Source organism: Tachypleus tridentatus, chromosome 7 (assembly GCF_004210375.1).
Source record: "Tachypleus tridentatus isolate NWPU-2018 chromosome 7, ASM421037v1, whole genome shotgun sequence".
NCBI lineage: Eukaryota > Metazoa > Arthropoda > Merostomata > Xiphosura > Limulidae > Tachypleus > Tachypleus tridentatus.
The window spans coordinates 67159907-67175077 of NC_134831.1; the positions used below are offsets into that span (position 1 = coordinate 67159907).

A 15171-nucleotide genomic window follows, 5' to 3' on the forward strand; every position below is an offset into this window, starting at 1 on the left:
ACCTGTATCCCCCCCTCCACCAGACTCTTCATACAGTTTTGTCTGATTCTGAATCTGATGTCAATAGAAATAATATAAAGATTAATCCGTGATGACAAGAAAACCCACTTGTAGAGAAAAATATATTGAACCTAATGATGACCGAAAAAGGTTGAAACGTTCACTCCTCTACATAGAATTTTCTCTATCCATACCAGCCGTTTTTACATATATAAAGATTGTTTTCAACATGAAATGTTTGATGAACCACAAATTTTCACACAAGGTGAACTTTAATGATTTGGTGAGAGAACTGAGCCTTCCAAAGGATTGAGATTTGGGGATCCAGATTTCAAATTAAGAACTTACTTTCTCCAGAAACATCATTTTACTCAACACTTTTCATAAGCATTGGTTTATTATAACAAATTAATACCAGTACTAGAAGGTACATTGATTTATTATAACAAATTAATACCAGTACTAGAAGGTGCATTCTATGTAACAAGCAAGTGGTAATCATTCATAGATTCTTCCAAAATAAGTGTAAAAAGCATTCTCCTTCACAATGGTAACATATATATGCATCTGTTCCTATTCCTCATTTGGTTCACTTGAAATAAACATAAGAAAATCTAACTTTTTCTTAGTAAGAATAAATATAAAAAAACATGGTAGGCTACTTTGCAGAGACTTAGAAATCCTTTGAATCTTCTTAGGTCAACAACCCACTTTTACAAAGTTTCCATGTTTTATCTTGTATAAATGAGACAGCAGAGCACGAAATCAGCACTGGATAAAGAAGTAATGGCCATACAGAGACAGCCTGATATCAGGATTGTAAAGCATTAATGTGAAAACTTGACTGACAAAAAGAAAGTGCTATAAGCACTACTTCACATAAAACAAGGCTTGATGAGACAGTCTGTAAAGGCCTTAGACAAAGATGGCAACTGTATCAAGTATCTATGTAAGCAATTTCCCAGCTCTTTCAGAAGCAAAACATAATGAGGGATTTTCATTGAGCCTCAGACTAGGATAATGAGAAAATATGAAAAATAAAGAATATATTGCCTTTAAAGATTTTACTAAAAAATTTTTAGGAAGCAAGGATCCAAATTACAAAAACATCAGTATAGCTGTTTACTGCTGGTCATTGAAACTAGATAATCCAGATGCAATACATAAAAGAAAGACCACAACATGTAGTTTTGAGTCTAAAAGTTAAAAAATTCACCAAAACATAAGTCAGATGAATAAGGATGTATATTTATTTGACAACAATGTTCTTCCCTTTTCTCCAGTTTGTTCACATTTTTGTTAACAAACAAAAAAAATGTTCATTGTGATAAACAGAATAATAATTTAATCCAAGTAATTTTTCTTCCCGGCTTTTAAAATATCCTTACACAACAGAAAAAAATTAATATTTTCTAAATCTGCATAGCCAAATCATGGAAAATCTGTTATCAAAACCAAAAAAAATCTTATGAAGATTAAACTCACAAGCCTATGTACTAACTCCATTTTAAATCAATACTAAATCCATAGAAATGGTCAAACAATTTCTAACATTCATTAAATGGAGTATGTTTGGTTGAGATGAATTTAAATCTAATAATTAGTTTGTTTTAATAAACAAATTCTTATGTTTGTCTTATTTGAACAAAACAGATTTAACAGTATGTTAAATAAAAGATTTGTGTTATTTTTATAATTTACAATCAAATACCTTAAACTTGTCATACTTGGTAAATATTATCTCTACCTCACATCTTGTTACAAGAAATTCCTAGGGTTTTAAAATGGACATAAATAACAAACATTACCACAAATGAAAATAGTATACCAAGAAACAAATAAAATCATAAACCTATAACCGATCAGAAAATATCTGAACTGTTCATCTTTAGATTGATTCATTACCCATTAACCATATCCATACTCACCATAACTTACATAAGTTTACGGGTGGGCAAACAGAAAGCATAGAAATTCAAATGTCAAGCTAACTGAAAATAATGAAATGTAACAGAGAGGTAAATACATGCTTAGGACCCCACACACAAAAACAGTTTATGATTCAGACATCTAAATACATGATAAAAGTGTGAAACAATTTTTTTTGTATTTATAAAATAAATGATATAAGCATTATATAATAATAATAAATGCCAATTTTGTAACATTAATGAATAAAACTGATGAAAAATTACTACATTCTTAAACTTATTTCTAAAGTTGATTTGAAAGTGTAAGCTTCAGAACATCCACAAGCTAGGAAAAGGTTCTATGGTTAAATGAACCAGTTAAATACAAGTTATTCATATCAAGGTTAGTACCTCATACAAGATGAAAACTGTTAAAGTAGCCACAAAACTATTCTTTTGCCAAGACTTTCTTTTCTAGCCACTAATGAGATTTAGGAACAATTAAAATAACACCTACCTGAAAGTTATTAAAATCTAGACTGTTAATAGGCCCTGTATGTTTATCCCTGTGACAGATGAGTGCACTTTCTCCTTTAAGGAGTTTAGCTGGGTCATAGGCAAGCAAGTTTCCTCCATCTGCTCCTCCTACTAACACCCCACTCACATGTTCACCATTGGACATTCCTCCACTACCCCAAACTATCTTGTGAAATCTAAATAAAATAAAAAAAAGTTTCATCAAATTCTCTCTCATGAACATAGAAGCAATGCATATCAGCCTACAACCATTGTATAAAGGTATTATTTCAATAACATAATGTGTGATTTTTTTTATATTTTACAACAATATATGATAAAAACATGAGAAAAAACAGTTATTGAAAAAAGTGTGTAAAAAGTAATCCATTAACTAAAACATTGAGCAACAACAACCATACAAACTACATAACTGAGAAACAATGATAGCCATTGATCTGGTATAATTAATAATTGGTTTATTCTAGAGTAGTTTATAAGCTACCACAAAAATAAGCACCATGATATTTTTTAATGGATAAAAGAACTACTGATTAAAAATAATCAAGCATTAACCCAATAGAGGAAGTAATATACTGATGAACACAGACTTGTATTACATAACAAACAAGTGTTTACTCATAGCATGCTTGTTCATCAGTTCTTGTGAATGATGGTAAATTAAATAATAATGATAAATATATAAAATAAACATGTTACAAAATAATGTTGTGCTGTTAATTCTTAACCTAAATATCTGAAAAAAATTTTGACTCCATAAGTTCTAAAGTTCAGTATTTCTAAGTCATCTATAACTAAATTTTAAAAAATAACAAATGTTGTAAAAAAACAATAAGCTATATAAAAAACATTTATAAGTACAGTATTTAAAATTCAAATCACAGTACAGGCTGCTAACAACTGAAACATGCAAGCAGGAATGAACATCAATTAATACTCAGCAATGCAATGTAAACAAGCTACAATGAGCAGTTGTATTTGGGGATTTTATATATCTGGTTATAAGTGCTTTTTTAATACATATATGACAAATAATAAAGCTTTCATCATACATATAAATTTTAGAACCTAGCCAGTACTATCACTATTTCTGTCATATCCCAGCCAGCCTGATGAGTCCTGACACTGGGTAAAAGGTCTCTTTGGCATTGGATTTGGCAGATGTAATCTGGTTGATAAATTATAATGTCCTCCTTTGCCTTCACTATAGGTTATCATATAAATAAAACACAAATATACATCACTTAGAATGTGACAAATCATCATTTGGGTAACCTCATAATCGTATTTTTGGCCATTCTAACAATTAACCAGAAATCTAAACTACACTGTAACACTGAAAATACTATTGCATTGATAACATGCTATAACATTCTTTAAGTGCATCTCAGTTAAAACCCAATCTTCCCTCTTTCAGACTTGTATCAAGGAATTTGTTGAAATAAAGTATCCTGCAAAGAAACATTTAAAATACCTACAATTCCTATGATAAACATCTTGAAGAAAACACATTTAAGTTTCTATAACTTAGTATGCTAAAAATAAAACAATTCAGTTACAGGAGTTGAAATTTAACCCTCAACTGGTGATTTAAATGAGATGAAGGGAATACAGAATAAAAGGTCTATATAAACATTTACAGACAAAAACTTTGGAAACTTAACTATAATATTGTAAAATAACTTTTAGTATCGTAAACAGCAACAAATTTCAACTAAAAATTGCATGATTGTTTAATCATATTTGAAACATTTATCCAATTATTCAACCACCTCAAACAAGTATTTGTTTATTTGAAGTTAAGCACAAAGCTACACAATGGACCATCTGTATTCTGCCCACCATTGGTACTGAAACCTGGTTTTTAGCATTACAAGCCTGCAGACATATAGCTGTGTCACTATGGGTGGGGAGCATTTCAAAAAATTACTTAAAAGTGTCAAATCACTTTTTCTACAAAAAACAATCTTATCTGCACCATCAAAAAGTTGCATTAATTCAATAAGATTATGAATGTAAATTTGAAAAAAACAACTTTTATTACACCAGTTCACAAGCTAAAAACATCATGATAAATTTATTATGTGAATTTAAATAACTATTTCATGTTCTTTATTCTATTTGTCTATGAGTAAATGTATTGCTGTTCAAGGCATCAGAGATAATACTGATTGTACTGTCAAAAAACTGTAAACATCTATGTTTAATCATTTTAAATTATTTTTACTCTTCAAAGCTGACAATAAATTATACATTTCACACAACATCCACAATATAAGTATAGAGTTAATCTGTGACATCATTATATTTCAAAAATATTAACCTGAAAACAAATTTGGCAAAACTTTTCTCCTTTATGATAGATAAAACTAAAGTTCTACTTTAAATTTTCACAAGTGGACTATTCCCATACAACATGCAATGTAGACTTTGTATATATGCCTTTAAATATAAATTATGTACTCTTCAAAACAAGAAATGCAAAAGGGATATTTTATTAATTTAAAGAGAAATATATGTAATAACGTTACAAGCTCAGAGTATGTGATGTTACACGTGTTAAGGCACTGATTGTCAGACCAAAATGACAATAAGTTGTGCACTTTGAAAACGGAGGAAAACATCAGATTTTTCGCCAAAATGCATGCGTGTCCAATAAATTTGTTTGAGAGATCTGCATGTTCTGCAAGTGCAACATGTGCAAAATCCCTATAAAAGTGACGGGTTCTCGGTTTCCATAGCTCAGTGTTAAGCCACCGACACGCAATACAGTTACGCCAAGACTGACTGAAGCACAACGCAGCAACGCCATTGGTCGCTTGGAAGCAGGCAATTCTCGATCAGATGTTGCCAGAGCTGTGAATGTCCACCCAAGCACCATCACAAGGCTGTGGAATCGTCACCAACAACATGGATCAACTCGTGACCTTCCACGATCTGGCAGACCTCATGTGACCACGCCCGCACAAGATCGCAACATCCGGTTACATTACCTTCGGGATAGGACCACCACTGTGACGTCTACTGCCTCAACCATACCAGGGCTGCGTAGGATTTCCGATCAGACCATACGCAACCGTCTACGAGATGCAAGAATCCGACCTCGACGTCCAGTCAGATGCATCATCCTCACCCAGCAACAGCATTAAGCACGGCTGCAGTGGACTCGGGCACATCGGGTATGGCCTCATTGATGATGGAGGCATGTTTGGTTCAGTGATGAATCACGTTTTATGCTTTGTAGGCAGGATGGAAGGACCCGTGTTTACCGTTGCCGAGGTGAAAGTTTTGCAGCAAACTGTGTGCAGGATGTTGACAGATTTGGTGGTGGCAGCGTCATGATGTGGGCTGCCATCGCCACAATCCCAGAACAGACCTTTTGCACATTCGAGGGAATCTTACAGCTCAATGATACGTCAACAAGATTCTTAGGCCCCATGTGCAGCCCATCATGGTGAATGTCAACAACGTTTTTCAACATGACAATGCCCGTCCTCACCACTGTCTTCTTGAGACACCACAACATCAACGTTCTTCCCTGGCCCTCCAGATCACCAGATTTAAACCCCATCAAACATCTTTGGGACGAGTTGGACCGACGTCTGCGACAGCGACAACCTCAACCGCAGACTCTTCCTCAGCTTGCAACAGCTTTGCAGGCTGAGTGGACAGCCATTCTACAGGATGTGATTCATCATCTCATCACTTCCATGGGCAGGAGATGCCAAGCAGTTATTGATGCTCACGGGGGACATACTCGTTATTGATGTTGAGTGACGTTAAACTTCACCTAGTGAGCGTGGACTTCACCTTTGCAGACTTTGGATGTTCAGCAGTGAATGTGCAAAGTTTCAAACATGTCATACAGAACTACCTGGAATAAACTTGTTAACAATTTGTCTCATATTTTGCCTTTTTTTTTTTCGAAGAGTATATTTTACACAAGCATCAGGTTATGGAGTATGATCAGTAAACTGTAAATATATTCACAAATCTATAATCTAAATAAATTATAGAGAACACCAAGAATATATACAATCAAGTTTAAAAAATTACACTCACCTATAATCAGAAACAATATTTCCCTTCAATGACATGTCCAATCCAGGTTCAGTTAAGTTTAACCCATAGATCTCTAATGCTGCAGTAGTGCTGTGAAAATATTACACAATATTTAACACTTAGTGAATCACAGGTAAAGCATATTGTGTAGATTATTACATGACACACAATACTCTTACAGAAATAGAAATAAAATGTACTATATGCATTATACGGTACAGAATATTACCCCAAAAGAAATGAAGAAGAAGCAGGATTCAAGTGTTGTATGTGTGGTATATTGCACAACAGTTTTAATGCTAAAGAAAATGCACTGAATAAAACATGTCTTACTTGATAAACAATCTCATCCTGATAGATGGAACTAACCCTATGGACACAGGAGGATCAGTGTGCTCAAGTCATAACCTTTTTAGAGTTGTATTTAAAATTTAATTGAAATAATTTATTATCAATGCAAATTAACAGCCTTGATATTATAACATAATACAAAACTTTAAATTATAAACAATCTAAATTTTAATTTCATACTTTCAAAAGGTAGTATTTAAATAAATTCTTAATCTTCACCTCTGAGTACCACATAACAATGGCTTTTTGGTTATAGATTTTTACTCTTCTCCCACTAGTGCTTCTCACTGATAATAGATGAGATACGAGTGAAAGATACTGACAGGACAGAACACAAAATCTCAACCTCTTATCTCTTGCTTCAGTGAAATAATTGTATTTGCAGTCCTTTTAGAAACAAAAAGGTATTTTTAACTATTTCACAATTTTTAACTTTTCATCAATGGTACATCAACACTACAAACAGTGTTGAGAGAAAATAAGAAAATAAACTTTTACCAAAACAAAATTTGAACAGGTTTTAAAGATCATGCAAACAAAATATGAAACTGAAAGATTAAAATAGGCATTTTTGTTCTTAATGAAAATATTTTTCTCAGAAATTCAATACAATTCTTTAGTAAAAAAAAAAAAGATTTGTAATACTTTACTAAAGCTTGCCAAATACCAAGTTACACTGACTGAACTGAGGATTATCTAATTTTGTAGTCATACAGAGGTTACAAGGTCAGTCAATCAGACCAAACTCACTTCCATATGCTATGGTTTAAACATTAAACTGACAAGAAAAAAAATTGTAAACATACAATAAATAGTGTATTATATATAGTATCACCCTCATCAAAACAAAGTTCATAATAACTCTCTCCAGTTTGTCAAAATAATTCAAAACTCCATTTAGTTTCAATATTAATAATATTATTCATATAAACTATCAAATTTTCTCTACAAATATAATGTTAATAAATGACATTAATACTTCTGCCAATAATAACATGTGACATTTTAAAACTAGAAATGGGTAGTTAGTAGTATTTGCTAATCAATTAATCAAATAGGCCTTTTAATTAATTAAAAATATCTTAATTAACATACAAAAAACTTTTACATTTATATCTTATAAAGTGGTAAAGAATATGAAAAGCCAAAGTTGTAATTTTCTAAGCACATTCAGTGCTACCCCCTATAGTACAAACCTTTTCTTGACACCCACCCCTCTACTGGATTTGGAAGATTCCAACATCTCTTGTGCATCACTTTCTAACCAGTAAGAAGAAAAACAAAAACACATGATGCATGCGACTCCCTTTACACTTCTCTACCAAACTGTCATTTGGAAGTTTGGAAAATGTCAGCACTAGAGAAATATGGAGAGAGAAATACATGTTCAGTAAAGGGAAGTTATAAATTATGATACAGTACTTACCTCCTATTACAAGATTAGTTAGTATCCCACACTGACAAGAAGGAGAGACCAGTGCAATAGAATGGCATAAGTATCCCTTCCCCTAAAGCATCAAAAGGATACTCCTGGAAATGAAAGAATCAGAGCCAAAGATTAGAAGAGGGGAACCACACCACTTCTGAGACAAGTATATTCTCCACCTAACTGTGAAATATAAATGTGGAAAATGAGAGGAGAACATCCAAGTGGGAGAGAATGTGGCAAGGAAGTGACCCTCACCATAAAAATATACAATAACACAATCCCACAATGAGAGTAGTTGGTAAACAAAAGATGCACCCCTTAGTTTAGAGTAGCTTGGGTATGGAAGACTACTCAATAAGTCAACTACATCAAAAATCTGCTCACAGGATACCTACAAATAATTTACATCTCAAGTCCAAGAACCAGAGGATTGATACAAACTGATTTCCAGGTATGACACTACGATTAGCTCCTGGCTATCAATTTGAGAACTTGATATCTAGTATAAAAAGGATGTCTCTCACATGCAATTAGCTCCCCAATAAGGAAGTGACTTATTATGTGAATCTTCTTGCCAAGGATCATACAAAAGCCAAGCATAAAGATGTAGAGCAATAAGGTTAAGATGTAGAACATGTAATCAAGGTTGACAAAATAATAATAATAGGGAGAAAGTGGAAGAGGAACAGTCATTACAACCATGGAAACTAAAGTGCAGTTGGCCAATAAGGACCAGACAAGGAATGGAATGGATGACAGAAATCACCCAATAACATAACTGGATAGTAACTTGTGTGACTAATCCCAGCTCAAGGCATCAGCTGCCAGAGCCAGGGAATGAGGTACAGACAACTAAAATAAAAGTAAATTGGTGTTCAGGGCTGAAGCAATGGTGTCCATGTGAGGAAAACACCAAAGATGACAAATATTCCTAAAAAAATAGAGGATCTAATACCCACACTGTGGGATATATCTAGTCAGGATGTAAAAAAATTGTCTACAACCAGATAGAAAGCACTCAGTAAACTGAATGCAATACTAGTAGTCCCAGTATAAGAAATCCAACACCCAAAAACAGAGATCTCTAGACCAGGTGCTTCCTTGGTGGTTGATATGTACTACTACTGAAGAATTGTTTAAGTGCATCATCACCGGACAATGTTGGGCATGTCAAAAAAAAAAAGTGATGTAATGCCCAACATATGCCTTGGAGCTTGAAAACACTGATGTGGGAGGAGCTTTCATCCAAAGACCAACCATATATAGACATGCAGCAATTTACCCATGCTGAATGAAATCATAATTTAAAAACAACCATTTTGTGAAGAAACAAAGTTGAACACAAAGCATTAAACAGAAAAGAGCATGTCTGAAACAAAGTACTGCTAAATGAGAAATGATAGCTCAGTAGAGGAGTGTAGAGGAAGACGCGTACATCAATAGAGCGTGTGCTCCTATTAGTTAGAAAGTGACACAATTTGCATATTTTGGAATCTTCCATTTCTAATAGAGGGTGGAAGACTTGTGGCATACGAGGGCTGTTCAAAAAAAATGCGGACTGACGTCATAAAACAAAATGTACTTTATTTAGAAGTTACAGGTCTGGGACCCCTTCAAAGTACTCTCCTCCCCAACGCACACACTTATCCCAACGATGTTTCCACTTGTTGAAACAGTCCTGGTACGCTTCTTTTGTAATGTCCTCCAGCTCCTTCGTCGCATTTGCCTTAATCTCGGGAATCATCTCAAATCTTCTTCCTTTCAAGGGTCTTTTGAGTTTGGGGAACAAGAAAAATTCGCAAGGAGCAAGGTCAGGTGAGTAGGGAGGTGGGGAAGAACAGTGATCGAGTGTTTGGCCAAAAACTCACGAGTTCTGAGGGCTGAATTTTGCAGCAATGCGGTGCATCTTCAATTACGGTCAAAATCTCGTAACAACATCCAACTGATATCCCACACTCTTCAGCAAGCTACTTGACAGTCAGACGTCGATTTGCCTGCACCAGGGTGTTGATTTTGTTGACGTGTGGGTCGTCAGTTGACATGGAAGGACGTCCAGGACGCTCATCAACTTCAATGGACTGTCGACCATCCTTAAAACGTTCATGCCACTTGAAAGGTGCCGTACGCTTCATAGCAACATCACCATAAGCCGTGTTAAGCATAACAAAAGTTTCAGTCGCAGATTTTTTAAGTTTAACACAAAATTTCACAGCAAGTCGTTGCTCCTTCAGGTCATTCATTCTGAAACCGCCAAACGAAAAAAAATCGCACTTCACTTAAAACCTCGTAGCTAATACACAAGTGAAGATATCTGCAATCGGGAAATGGTGTCGTAATCAGCTGATCTGTGCAAACCTAGCGACACCAAGCGGATTCCCCTGGAACCTACTGGAGCCGCGCAATTCAAACAGTCCGCGTATTTTTTGAACAGACCTCGTATGTTAAAGTTTAAAAGTTTACATACAGATAGCAGCACTGAATGAGAATAGCTAGTGTTGCAAGTGTAAGTAAATACAATATCAGAAAGAAACATCTTTTTTACTTAAAGCAAAATAATCTACGATTAAGTCACTATTTTAATCATAAATGAAAATGTATCAGGCAGACAAAGCACCTGTAATTGTTTAAAATCTGGAAACAATAAAAAAAAATTAATTTATTAGTCACCTGTTGCATCATTACTGGATACACTATTCCTAACAATTCAGTTTTGTTTAACATGCTTTTGGCAATATTTGGGCCTTAAGTGTTGTATCTATAGCTATTCAAATATTTTGTAATCAGAGGAAATCAATAATAACAACTTATTTTGTTTATTAAGCACACAATTACTTTGCCAAAGTAAAAACCTTGTTGTTGTTGTTTTTTTATATTCTTGAAGAAACCCAGATTTACAGTCAAATAAAAATAAGTAACATGCCCAGGAGGAGGGCTAGATGGGCTCACACCACTACCTTTCTGCTATTATGTTCTAAAAATGTGCCTTTTATCAGACATAAAAAATGTTCAAGGCAATTTAAAAAAATTGCCTGATTATACCGTGTATACCAGAGACAACCCACAGGTCCCATAGTCTCTCCTAACACTTCTGCCCCCTCCAATGTATTGTCTTGCATTGCTTGAAAAGTTCCCTTTTTTATTAATTATACCTTAACCTTTTAATGTCTTGCATGTTACACATATATGTTATATCACTAATTTATTTGTAAAATAAAACATACAAGAATAAACAAGTCTATTACTGTCTTAACAGGTAAATTTTAACTTCTCCATACTAGTTGCAGTGGCATTTCATTTTACAATAATACTACAATTTTAATTAACTTTCTGAAAGTTAACAGTGTAATACTTTGGAAAAATTTCCAGTATTTTTTATATGAAAAAAGACTTCCACTACAATAATATGGTATTTTGGGGTTAATCACTGTTAACAATGCAATCCTAAAATAACCTAAATAAGCAAAATGAAGCTAAAATAACATTAATATATTCTATAAACGAGTATTCCAGTCAGGTTACAATTCACTAATTTCAGAGCTTGTATCTTTATTTTTGGAAATGTAATAGAGATTTTTTAAAAATTATAAAAATGTTTAAAAGTTCTTTCTGGAAATTAAATAGTTACAATTATTATAAAAAATATGTAGTATTTGTAAATAGTACAGTTTTTTCAGTCTTGTTTAAGTCTTTCTTAAATATAAAACTTCTATTTTCACTTCTTTTAGGGAATAATATGAAAAACATCCTACTCACAAGATTTTAACTTCTAAACAATGAAAATTTTCCTTAACTTGATTACTGTAGGCTTCAGTTCCAGTGGTTTAAAAAATACAAAAAAAACTTAAAAACATTCAATAATAATTAATAACCTAATCAAATAACACTGACCTCTGTTTTTTTTTATACCATGTGGTAATATAAGAACACTTAGTTGTTGCATTTTTCTTATTAATTTTGAAAAAAATGGAGGGTAGTGGACATTCCCTAGATCTGCACCTAATTATACAACATTAAATAATAGTTATCAATTTTTGAAGAAAAAATAAAGTGGAAAGGGTTTGGCACCCTGGACCCATCCCTTTCACCTGTGTCTGCTTATAAAACATTAACTAGCTTATCCCTGAAAAAAAAACAGAAGTTTGAACCCACTAAACCCACACCTGCTCATACATCATGAAAGAACACAATTACCAATTTTACATTAGAAATGTAAAAAAATAAATATAGTTTATTTAACACTTAAGAAGCAAAAGAGTTGACAATGGGCACTGTCAATCAGTTGCCTCCACTTTAGTTAGCAGTTCAAAACAATGCGACTCTGCACTTGACAACAAACATAAAGGCAATACATAAATATTATCCACAGATAAATAGCATGTATCAAACCAACTAGTTCTCTTAAATGTTTACCAAATTTATTTGGAAGAAAGAAATCTGCTATTACTACTTACAATTCAAAATTATATTTATGATAGTTTTACAAATATTATAGACAAATTCTACCTGAATGTTGCATCCAGTTGCTGTGCTGCTGTTCCTGCAGCTATATAGATGGGATGATGAGCTGCTGGTGACCATGCAATGTTAGCGGTTCGGTCAATTTCTTTAACCTTCATCTTGTTCTGTGTGTTAAGAAATGTACATACTTAATATAAATATGGTTAGAATATTTCATATTATAATATTCCACAATACAGATTTAGAATTATTATAAAAATTTTTCTAGAAATTCTTTAAAGAAAGTTTTAAAGCAATGTACTAACATGATGAACTGCTCTCTTTTCTAGTTTTGAAAATGACATTTTAGACTTTCCCAATAAAGAACTTTGCACAAAGTCCAAAATCCAATCTCCAAAACCAGTCAGAAGGTGAGAGTAATCCAAAGACCACTCCAAAAGTGTAATATTAAAGTATCTAAATTATACAGCCTTTTCTAACTAAAATATGACATGACATACCCCTGAGATACAACAATTAAATCACAAAATTTTAATTTATAAGTTGACAAAATAATCAATAAATTACAAAAACAGCTAATCCAAGTCTTTCTGAAATACATCTTCATTTATACCAGAAAAAATTTATATTATTTAACCAGCATTGTTATACTGATGAATCATATACACTTTCATCCATTTCACCTCAATGGATGCCCTTGAAAAATATTATTCAATTATAATTTTACCAATAACATAAGACAATACTACACTTACAATATCTCCTAAAGGTGGTTTTCCTGAAGAATAACAAATAGGCTTGTGTGAAGTCTATAAATTTATTATTCAGCAACCACACTTCCAATTTCACTCCTAATAAGCTTGCTATCCAAGCTATCAATAAGTTGAATGAATATAACTGTGACAAAAATACATCTTCCCTATGGGATTAAAATAATTATAAATCTAGTTAGATATTTTAACTATAAATCATTCTTGTATATATCTGCATTCTCTTCAGCACAGTGACAGAAAACTTTCAAGCATGCACACAATACATGCCAAAGAACTTAGCCCATAAAAAAGTATTTACTGAAGAACAAGTCATTATTTTCAAAGAAAAAAATCCCAACAATAAAAAGCCTTGACATATAGTGTTACATGCAAGAATTCAGAGTGATCACTTCTAACTTCTAAAAAACTATTTAAAAATACCATTTCTATTTGGATAAAATACTTTTTCTTTCCATATCACACACACTAAAAATGGCATTCAGGTGGAATTTTTATTATACCATCTTAGTTTACTTAAAACAAATTAAAAGTGGAAAGATAAACTAAGTAGTTTCATTCTTTTCGAGACTAACTCCACCATAACACAGTCTTTACAACTGCTTGAAACATCACAAAATAAACTACAAAAGCTTTCATTTAGATATGTCAATTTATTTTTGTCATCACTCATAATTTATCATGTGATGATATCCTTTGTTAATATATTACTGCTCTCTAGAATAGAAACCATTTTACCCACAAGAGTTTCAACCCACAAAGTAAAAGCAAAACTCTCTATAATTAGCAGTAGGTGTACTTAATTGTAAAATAAAAATATTCCTTTATGCTAATCCTAATGTTCAATTTTTTCTCAAACAATTTATTCTGTAAAAAACTAGTGTTTTACAACTAATACCTTTTCCTATATTGCAACATCAGTTGTTTCAAATATTAAATATTGCATCCTAGAAAAATAGATTACATAAAATTAAAACTAATATTAACTTCTAATCAGAGCAAGTTACCTACTTAGAGTAAAACTGAAACTCAACCTGATAATACATATAGCTAATTATACTTATGTTCTTACTTATTAATTTTCTTTTTTAAATTAAGATGCATTGTTTCATCAGTTGTATATCCTTGCTCTTAACAATATTTTCAACTAACATTATCATAATCACATTTAAAGGTAAGTTTTGAGAGAAAATGTATATTTGAAAGAATATTAATTTCTTTCTTGGGAAATTCATAAGAAAAATTTATCATTTCAAAACTCATTTAAAATATGCAAATTTCAATTAAAACAGTTCTAAAGTGTTTTTAATTTCTTAAAATGTCAGAGATTTAAAATATAACTGTGCAAAGACTTCAAACGTATATGAAGATAAACCTTTCCTTAAATGTTTCTTAAAATATTCTATTTAAATGCTATATTAGTATCAGCAAACAAACATTTTGTAGGTCCATTATGACAAGCAAGGTAATTTGTCAGATTTTACTGTCTTTTTAACTAAAAATAACTGAAAAACCAACCATGGTTTGGAAAAGCACTCTTCCCACCTAAGAAAACTTGAATTTCTAAGAACTCAAGAGGCCAAAGGATTCAATACAAGATTATTAATGAAACACACTGAGCAAGGCAAATAAATTGATTTTTACATTTCAAAAA

General features: G+C 32.4%; 1 protein-coding gene across 5 annotated transcripts in view; it reads right to left on the minus strand.

The window, feature by feature from the left end:
• The window catches only part of Sec31 (COPII coat complex component secretory 31), a 66758-nt gene that overhangs the window by 47217 nt on the left and 4370 nt on the right, over positions 1-15171 (minus strand). For 4 of the 5 annotated variants that reach the window (XM_076512223.1, XM_076512219.1, XM_076512220.1 and 1 more), the window contains 3 exons: positions 12793-12911; positions 6510-6599; positions 2428-2623 (listed from right to left, as the gene is read on the minus strand). In XM_076512223.1, coding sequence (XP_076368338.1) covers positions 2428-2623; positions 6510-6599; positions 12793-12905 — 399 coding nt within the window. In that variant the 5' untranslated portion in view covers positions 12906-12911. Of the gene's footprint in view, positions 1-2427; positions 2624-6509; positions 6600-12792; positions 12912-13052; positions 13107-15171 lie in introns of those variants that run through there. The other variant, XM_076512218.1, reaches the window with a different exon arrangement.